The sequence below is a fragment of the Phyllostomus discolor genome, chromosome 8, assembly GCF_004126475.2.
Source record: "Phyllostomus discolor isolate MPI-MPIP mPhyDis1 chromosome 8, mPhyDis1.pri.v3, whole genome shotgun sequence".
Classification (NCBI taxonomy): domain Eukaryota; kingdom Metazoa; phylum Chordata; class Mammalia; order Chiroptera; family Phyllostomidae; genus Phyllostomus; species Phyllostomus discolor.
In genome coordinates, this window is record NC_040910.2 from 68,802,087 (window position 1) to 68,812,213 (window position 10,127).

Consider the following 10,127-nt stretch of genomic DNA (forward strand, 5'->3'; position numbering starts at 1 on the left):
TCCCTTCCAACTCAGAAACTCCCAGTGCCAGGCACTCACAAAAAAAATCTATTCTTTTCTAATATTTCCAACCTTTTAAAAATAGAATACTAGTAATGTCCAGTTGAAATATAACTGACAGAGCAATTGATTAATACAGACATTCTTAAATCTCAGAAGTCTTATGCATAAATCAGATGGACCTTGGGGCAATGGTGGAAGAGGAGAGTGGTTCCAACCTTATAAATAATTATTTTGTATTAATCAGACAACCTTAAGAATGTCTGATTAATACAGACATTCTTAAATCTCTGAAGTCTTATGCATAAATCAGATGGACCTTGGGGCAATAGTGGAAGAGGAGAGTGGTTCCAACCTTGCAAATAATTATTTTGCACTGAACAAATATTTAAAGTTTAGTGAAATGTTGCCATTAGTCTCTTGCATAAGACAACAAGTAAGACATTTATAAAATCCCAGAGGGGCAAACTGCAAATCTTACTAATTCCCCCTATTTTTAACAGAACACCAGCCTGATCAACACTAAGAAAAAATTAGAAAATGATGTTTCACAACTACAGAGTGAAGTGGAAGAAGTAATTCAAGAATCACGCAATGCAGAAGAGAAGGCCAAGAAGGCCATCACTGATGTGAGATAAGCATTTGTTTTACTGATACACACATACTATCTGCCATTACCAGCGTTCCTTATTTTCTTGATTTATTTGCTAATTAGGCAGCCATGATGGCTGAGGAGCTGAAGAAGGAGCAGGACACCAGTGCCCACCTGGAGCGGATGAAGAAGAACCTGGAGCAGACAGTGAAGGACCTGCAGCACCGTCTGGATGAGGCTGAGCAGCTGGCCCTGAAAGGTGGAAAGAAGCAGATCCAGAAACTGGAGGCCAGAGTACGTATCTCAATATCTCCAAATCTGGCAAGGGGTAAAGGGCCTTCCCTCTACCCTTCTTTCTTCCTATATATTGACTCCTATCGGGACATCCACCTGATATCTTCAGTAGGTCTTAATATTCTAATATTCTATATTAATAATCTTCAAGACTGACTCTGTAAGTATCTTTCTTGGGTGCAGGTACGTGAGCTTGAAGGGGAAGTTGAAAATGAACAGAAACGCAATGCTGAAGCTGTTAAAGGTTTGCGGAAACATGAGAGAAGAGTAAAGGAACTTTCCTACCAGGTAAGGAAATAGCTTTCTAGAATATCTAGACTTCCTGCCCAGTAGGAAATTGGAAATCTGGTGACCATTTATGTGTCACTCACAAATAGATATACATTAACTTGGTATATAAAAGAGGCAAATGACACAGTTGCTTGTCACAGATCTATACTAAGCTTGGAAAATAAGGAAGCCCTTTAGATTATGGCATAAGAGAAGAAAGAATATAGGTTTTAAAGCCAGATAAATGGGTATCAGCCCTAATTTGGCCTCTCTTATTTTTTAAACTTGGGTAGATTACTTAACATGCTGAATTTCAGTTTCATCACCTATAAAATAGAATAATAACATCTCTCCAGAGTAGGAAGGGTTGGAAAAGATGTGAACAAAGTGGCGTAAAAGTAGGTTTATAGTTGTGAATAGTGAAACAGATTTATTCTTGTATTATTTATTAATTATTGTATTATTTTCCAAATGAACAACTGTAAACCTCTTTTGCACCACCTTACATACTTACCAAACATAGTGCCTGCACAAAGTGGACATTTAATCAGAATGATAACTGTTGTTACTGTGAAGGAAGCATCAAAGTTGATCAAGTTTACCCACGCCCACTGCCATCATACCAAAGTGACTTATTTTACCATCTGTAACAGACTTATTTCATTGGGTTAAATGGAGATCATTTTTTTTTTTCAAACTTCCAGACTGAGGAGGACCGCAAGAATGTTCTCAGGCTACAGGACTTGGTAGATAAATTACAGGCGAAGGTGAAATCATATAAGAGACAAGCTGAGGAGGCTGTAAGTATCTTTAAGCCTTTGGAGGAAGAAGAGAACTTTTGGGGGGTAGTAAGTGTATAAAAAGAATGTATTAATGAAAATAAGATAAAGAATATACAACTCATATTTTAAGAGAGATGATTTTATAAATATAAATTTACCCCTAAATCTTAATTACACAGTAAGACATCAAGAGGAGATATTTTTATTATTAGACAATTTGTAAGGTTTGGGGGGCAGGAGGAAGTTCTAACTAACCCACCTTACTTAATATCTGCAAAGAATATACAGTAGAAGCTGTAATTAATATCATGGTAAATACTCCTCTCCCTCTAGAAATGCACAAACTCAAGTGTTTTCAAAAGCCAAACCTAAATCTTTTACCCCAACTGACTTATCCATTCACTACCAGTATCATTATTACGGACTCCTCTTTCCACATTGCTATGGAGTGATAAGGGCATGTTGGAAGATTCTCCATCTACACTTTCCCTACTTGTTTCCCATTCTTCCAGACACATCATAATAGGCAGGAGTAGGTAGGAAGTAAGGAAAGGAAAGAAGAAAGGGAGAGGCACAAATAGTAAGTTTAACCAACGGTGGCATATTTCCTTCCTAGCCCCACTTTTCCCCTTTCTTATATATCAGAGTCAAAATATATGGCACAATATTTTAAAGTGGGATTTTCCCAAAGTTATAATTTGACCTCACATTTACTTACTAAACTCTGTAACGGAGAGCACCTGGGTCTCTTTCTCCTTTCTACCCAGCCCATACATCATAAATGGATTTCAGGTTTGTATGGGTTTGACATAATAAGACTGTCCCTTCCATTTCAAAATAATTTCTTCTCTCATTCTTTTTTTTAATTTTACTTATTTATTTTTAGAGAGGGAAGGGAGGGAGATAGAGGGAGATAGGGAGAGAGTGAGAAACATCAATGTGTGGTTGTTGGGGGTCATGGCCTGCAACCCAGATATGTACCCTGACTGGGAATCGAACCTGCGACACTTTGGTTCGCAGCCCATGCACAATCCACTGAGCTACACCAGCCAGGGCTTCTCTCATTCTTTAAAGCAAAAAATTTAACTGAAGTTTTAAATTCTGTCCAGATTTGAAGTCAGATAAGGCAAACTGACCGTAGAAGGAAATATGTGATGTGAAGAAATAATCCTGTTTGGTGACAAGTACAATGAGAAACACATGGTCTAATTCTCACATTTTTATCTCTGTTCTCAGGAGGAACAATCCAATGCTAATCTTGCCAAATTCCGCAAGCTCCAGCATGAGCTAGAGGAGGCTGAGGAACGCGCTGACATTGCTGAGTCCCAGGTCAACAAGCTGCGGGTAAAGAGCCGTGAGGTTCACACAAAAGTCATGAGTGAAGAGTGATAAGAGTGATCATGCCCTGATGCGATGGAATGACTGAATAGATGCACAAAATGTGGTATATTTGGTCACTTACTTTTTGTTGTTTATTCTTCTCTTAACATTAAGTAAATAAAAACTACATTAAACTTATAAATTAAACCAGACTGCCACTTTTATTTCCAAAATTACTCTTAAATACAGTTCTCATCTAGCTATTATTTTTAATATTATATATGACTTTGCAGAGCATTCAATATTCTGTACCTCCATCAATACCCAGCTTCCCCTTTCCCATCCTCCCACTATATAATTATCTTTTCTTTGTCTTGATTTTATTAAATCTTTCTAAATTGTTAAAAATTACTAAAGAAAATACTCCCTGAGGCTGCCCCTTTAGACAAGACCCATTCATTCATCCACTCCACAAATAGTTATTGAGTATCTACTATGTGCCAGGCACTGTTCTAAGTTCTGTGGGTATAGCAGTGAACACAGTTCCTGTTTTCTGGGTACTTATATTCTACAAGGAGAGAAAGGAAATCAACAAATAAGAAGTAATGTAGTAAGTCAAATGATAAGTGCTAATGGGAAATTAAAAAGTATGGGAGGAAACAGTATTTTTGTAGAGTAGTCAAGGAAGGCCTCTCTAATATGATTACATTTGAGCAGATACCTGAAAGAAGCAAGAAAGTAAGCCAAGTGAGTATATGAGGGTGGAGAGAACAACAGAAAATGCAAAGGCCCTGAGGCAGGGGCAGGTTGGCATGTCACAAGAGACAGAAAGAAGGCCAGCAGGGCTGGAATGAGCAAGATAGAGTTATGAAGCAAGAGAGGAACCAGGGACCCAGAGATCATGTAGGGATGAAGGAGCACCTAAGGAAGGACTTTGGTCTTTACTCAGAGTGAGACAGGAAAGTTTTGGAGAGTTTTGAGCAGGGGACGAAAACTAACACACATTTTCAAAGAATCACTTTGGCTGCTGTATTGAGAATAGACTTAAGGGGAAAAGGTAGAAACTAGGGGACCAGGAAAGAGTCTATTATAATAAAATACTAAAATATAAGATTAAAAAATGACAGTTGCTTAGACCAGAAAAATAGTATTGGGAGATGACGAGAAGTAGATGGATTCTAGATGTATTGTGAAGATAGTGCACATAGAATTTTCCCATAGACTGGGCAAATGAGTGGTCAGAGAAAAAGAGAGACAGAGAACTTATGAAAAGAAGACGGATAAGACAAGAAAGATCTAGTAGAGTACAAACATGAGGAGTTTGGTCTCCGGAAAGAGAGGAGGCAGTAGACCAAAAATGCATCTAGACAAAATTTGTATATTATGCACCCCTGTCCCTCTTCCACCTTCTAGCATCTACTCTCTCCCACCTCCCAACCCCTTCAGTCTCAATCTTTGACACTATAAATTGTACAGGCCACAATCTCAACTATGTCTAAAATGAATAACAAAGTTTAAAACAAAAAAAAAACCTCAATATATTCTCCTAAACAAAATTTCAGAGTACAAAGGAAACAAAAACTATAATCACAAAAACCTCTACAAGTATACATTAAGAGTAAAGCTTTGTGACCTTGGCTTATGGAAAAATTTCTTAAATACAACACCAAAAGCACAAGCCATGAAAGAGAAAATTGATAAAATGGACTTCATCAAAATTTTAAGTCCCTGCTCTTTGAAAAACACTGTTAAAAAGAATGAAAAGACAAGCCAAAGACCAAAGAAAAGTATTTCTAAATTATATTTCTCCCTGATAAAGGATGTGTTTCCAGAATATACAAAGAAATCTAAAAATTCAAAACAGAAAAAAAATCATCTGATTTTTAAAGGGGCAAAAGATTTAAACAAACATTTCACCAAAGAAGACATACAGATAGAAAACAGGAAAATGAAAAACATTCAACATCATGAGTCTTTAGGAAAGTAACAATTAAAACAATGAGATATCACTATACATCAATTACAATGGCTAACAGTCCAAGTGCTTGCCAAGAGGTGGAGGAACTGGACCTCTCATATCTGCTAGTGATAATGTGACATGGCACAACCACTTTAGGAAACAGTTTGACAGGTTCTCAAAACTTAAGAAATTGTCCATTTATTCCAGCAATTCTATTCCTAGGTATTTAGCCAAGAGAAATGAAAACATTGCAAAGACTTGTACACAAATATTCACAGCATATTTACTTGTAATAGCAAAAACTGGAAACAATCCAAATGTTCTTCAACAAGTGAATGAATAAACACAGGGAGGTAAATCCATATAATGGAATACTACTCAGTGATAAAAAAGAAACAAACTATTAACACACACTAAAACATGGATGAATCTCAAAATAATTGTGCTCAGTGAAAGCAGCCAGACCTAAAAAAAAAAGTGTAGACTCTATTATTACATTTATATAAAATTCTAGAAAATAAAAATTAATCTATAGTGACTACAAGTTGATGTCTGGTTGCCCAGAGATGGAGAGGGAGAATTTAGAGGAGGCGTCAAGGGACAGTAGAGAGTATTACAAAGAAGCACCAGGAAACTTTTGGGGATGATGGACATATTCATTACCTTGATTCAGATGATGGTGGCACGGTGTATACAGGTCAATACACTTTAAATATGCAGAGTTTATTACATGTCAGTTATACCTCCACAAAGCTGTTTAAAAAATTTAAATGGGAGAAATACTATAATTACAGTGCTTTAGGAAATACTAATTAGGATACTGTATGTCAAACTTTAAAGCTACAGGAATAATCTTTCATAGAACTACATTGAATCTATCAACTTGGGGAGAATTAAGATATTTATTAGAGCAAGAGGAAAAAGGTGGGACAACTTAACAGAACAATCATAATAAAGAAAAAGATATTTAATATGCTGATTCTTCCAATTCATGAACATAGTATGTTTCCCCATTTATTTCAATTTTCTTTGGTTTCTTTCATTGTGTTTTGTAATTTTCAGCAAATAAGTCCTAGGTTTACACATAATTTTTTTCTTTCTTTTTGTTTTAAGCCATTGCAAATGGTATTTTATTCCTGATTTTGGTGTCCACATTCATTGCTAGCATACAGAAATAAAGGTGATTTCTGTATGTCTACCTTATTATACTAAAACCCTACTAAACTCAGTAATTCTGAGGTTTTTTTTATAAATTCTTTGGGGTTTTCTACATAGACAATCATGTCATCTAGGAAAGCAACCGGTTAAAGTGAATCTAAGTTAAAATGAGGTCCAAATTACAGTGAATAATGGGGGAGGGAGTCTGACTGGGATTTTATCTTAAAAATAAAGCCAGAAGCACTGAAAAAATATTATTTTCTGATACCTTTCACAAAATTTAAGTTATAATTACAACTCTCTACTAATTCTAAGAACAAAGAATAAATCAATATTAGAGTTGGAAGGAAGGGACATAGTTATACAATCTTATATAATGTGGCATCTTTTATATTAAGTTTTTGCAATGCAATCATTAAAAATGTCCTTTGTTGCAAAAAAGAAATGCTGATGGATTCATTGATATTTTTAAGTGCCTTCCTAATCCTTTGATCCTGAACTCATTCTCTTGAAACACTTACTACTAGTTTGATGCTGCTGCATACACACTAGTCAGTGACTTTGCAAAATTCAGGTACATTTCTAATACCACTTTCATTAATTTCATTAAATTCTGCAACTTTTGCAAGACTTCTCATTTTATTTTGCAGTCATGTTGCATTGATTATTGTATATTTACAATATCTATCATTAATGAATTATTTTGTTTTCCTATGCAATATCATTACTATGAGGACTCCGCAATAGGAACTCCACTATTGGAAACCTTACCAGGGATGTCCAACTTATAGCCCGTGGGCCACAAGCAGTCCAGGATGGATGGCTGTGAATGTAACCCAAAACAAATTTGTAAATTTACTTAAAATGTTATGAGATTTTTTTGTGTGTGATTACGTGTTGCAATGTATGTAATGTGTGGCCCAAGACAACTCTTCTTCCAGTGTGGCACAGAGATGCCAAAAGATTGGACACCCCTGTGTAAACCATCCAGAGCCTTTGCCCAGAAAGTCCATTCTATAAATGTCTTTAAGATATGCATAAACATTTACATGCAGGTGCTTACTAGAATATTTAAAAGAACAAAAAAAGTTGGGCACCCTTAATGTCCAACAATAGAAAACTGGTTAAATAAGTTAAGTAATGCTATGAAACCATGAAGTAGAAGAGTTAAGACTATGAGAAAATTTTCATAATTTGTTAAGTTTCAAAGGCAGAACACAAAACTATGCCTATAGGGCGATATTTCAATTGTGTTTGAAAACATGTGTTTTTAAAAGTTGTGTATATGTTTATGGAAACATGGAAGAGAAGGTGTAAAAAGATGTAAACCAAATTTAGGTAGAGATCACCTCTTTGCTAAAATTTTAGGAGTAATTTTAACTTTTTTCTTCAGTATGTCTGGTTATATTTTTTAATCTTTCTACAACATGTATATTACTTTAAGAATTTTTAAAAGGCTCATATTTGTTCAATAAATAAATAAAAGTAAACTGCTTCTTAAGAATTATATCCACTTCTCTTCAAAGAAAAGGAAATCACTGACAACAGAAAGGTGAAGAGGAGAGGGTCATTTGATGGATAAGACGAACACAGCACAGCTGCTAAAAGCTGCTGCCTTTCATCCAAGCTTTCAGTAAGGATTAACATTCCAGGGCTAACAGCAGCTGCCAGTGAGCAAACTCGAATTCCGCCTCCTGGCTGTGGCAAAGATTTGGGCACATGTCACACATACCAGTGCTTCTAGGCCCCTTCACTGAAGACTTCATAGGTCATATTTTCCTAAGTGGGAAGCAGAGGCATCAGCTGTGGGCAGATGGAAAGAACCTTACTTAAGGATGGAATTCACCAGCCTGATTCCTCCCTCCTGCCTCCAAGGGCCACCAAGATGTTGCTTCCGGAGCTCACAAGGAAAAATAGAGCCTCTCTGGTGATAACGGAGAAAAACATTCCCCTTGGGGAACGTACCCAAAAAAGGGCTTCCCTTAAATTACAGTAGCTTGACCTGCACAAGAGGGCCATTTATTTTCTCAGCCCCTCACAGAAACTATAGCTCATGGCTCTTTCTTGGGAAAACTGAGGTACCATGTAGTGCAAGGGCTCAAATTATGAGATATTTTGTTAAGAACATGGGTAGAAAAGGTAGTACCATTTGAGCAAAAGAATGTTTTTTTCTGAGCATTTTTCCAATATTCTTAAAAATAATTCAGTTGATACCAACAGATTTTCGTAACCAAGATGAATTTTGCATGATATATACGTATATGCAATATAATGACATACCTACATATACACTGAAAAACTTCAAGTGGAATTCAGCAACTTCAGAACTTTTCAAAAATTTCCTTTGCGCCCTGGCGGGATGGTTCCGTTGGTTGCATTGTTATCCCCACACGGAAAGGTTGCGCGTTGGAGTCTGTCAGGGCACATACCTAGGTGGCAGTTCCATGTCCTGAGGCAGGACACTGAGGGGTGTGTCTCTCATATGCATGTTTCTCTCACATCAGTGTTTCTCTTTCTCTCCCTCACTCCATATCCCTGCCTCTCTTTTTCTCCCTCTCTCTAAAACCAATAAATATATCCTCCTGTAAGGATTTTTTTTTTTTTATTCCTTTAGCCCAGTCTCGTCAAGAGCCCTACATTCCAATTCCCTCTCCCGGTCCAATTTCATACTCCCCACCACAGCCTCACACCATTGCTCTCTGGAATCACACAGCCCCAGAAAATCATGAGGAAGAGCAACGCCCTCCTTACAAACTGACAGATGCACGCTTACCGACCGGGCCCCACTATCGCCACCAGGCTGGTGCCAACATGGCGCAGTCACTTCCCGCCTTTCCTTCCCGCCGACTCACTCCTCCCATCATGCTCTGGAGCACACCGGAAGTGACTCCTCCCTCCTCGGGGAAATTGAAACCTTGTTTCTTTCAGGTAGTCTAAGTGCACGGCTGCTGTCTTTTCTTGCGTGATCCACCCACCCAGCCCTAACTAAATATAAAACTGTTTGGGAGAACCAATGTTTTATCCCGAATGTCCGGAACATTGTCTTTGTAAGCCATTTGTTAAATGGAAAGCAGACACAAATTGTTTTTGACAGAACGAAGCAAAGATGACTAGAAAAAGAGCGGATAATAAGACCAACCCTCAGCACATAATAAAAAATAAAGCTGCCTTTATAATAACGGCTGACATTTAAACCCCAAAATCCTTTTCTTAGTTTGCCAGGCTCTGCCCAACTGGCCTCTGGCCACCTCTGCCACTTCATTTCCTATTACTGTTTCACCTCGCTCCCTGTACTCCTGCTCTGCTGGCACTGTTGTTGCTGCTATTGTGTTCCCAGGCAGGCATCCTCACCTCCCAAAGCTTTTGTATCTGTTTCCTCTGCTTAGGACACTGTCCCCTGTTGATAGTCTCGTAGCTCGCTCCTTCACTAAGTGTTTAAATATCACTTCTTCAGAGAAACTTTCCCTGGTCAATCTACTTAGATACCACACAGCCAAAATTTCCGTATCTTGCTTTTTCTTTCCTTCTGAGCATTTATCACTTATTGGCATTAGATAATCTGTTTGTGGTCCGTCTCAGATACACACACGGGAATAGAATTTCCATGAGGGCAGAGGTGTTGCCTGTTTTGTTTCCCAGCACTTAAAATCCTCCCAGCACATAATAGGTGCTCAATGAATGTTTGATGAATGAACAGTTGAATGAGTGCATGCTCACAATGTTGTTGGCTTTGTGCATTGCAGCTTTAAAA

At 37.5% G+C, this 10,127-nt stretch overlaps 1 protein-coding gene across 1 annotated transcript in view; it reads left to right on the forward strand.

The window, feature by feature from the left end:
• LOC114515184 (myosin-8) overlaps positions 1-3,395 on the forward strand; it is a 29,325-nt gene extending 25,930 nt beyond the window's left edge. The window contains exons 34-38 of the mRNA XM_028534514.2: positions 504-629; positions 716-886; positions 1,070-1,174; positions 1,861-1,956; positions 3,175-3,395. Coding sequence (XP_028390315.1) covers positions 504-629; positions 716-886; positions 1,070-1,174; positions 1,861-1,956; positions 3,175-3,327 — 651 coding nt within the window. The 3' untranslated portion in view covers positions 3,328-3,395. The remainder of the gene's footprint in view (positions 1-503; positions 630-715; positions 887-1,069; positions 1,175-1,860; positions 1,957-3,174) is intronic.
• Positions 3,396-10,127: the final 6,732 nt, after the last annotated feature.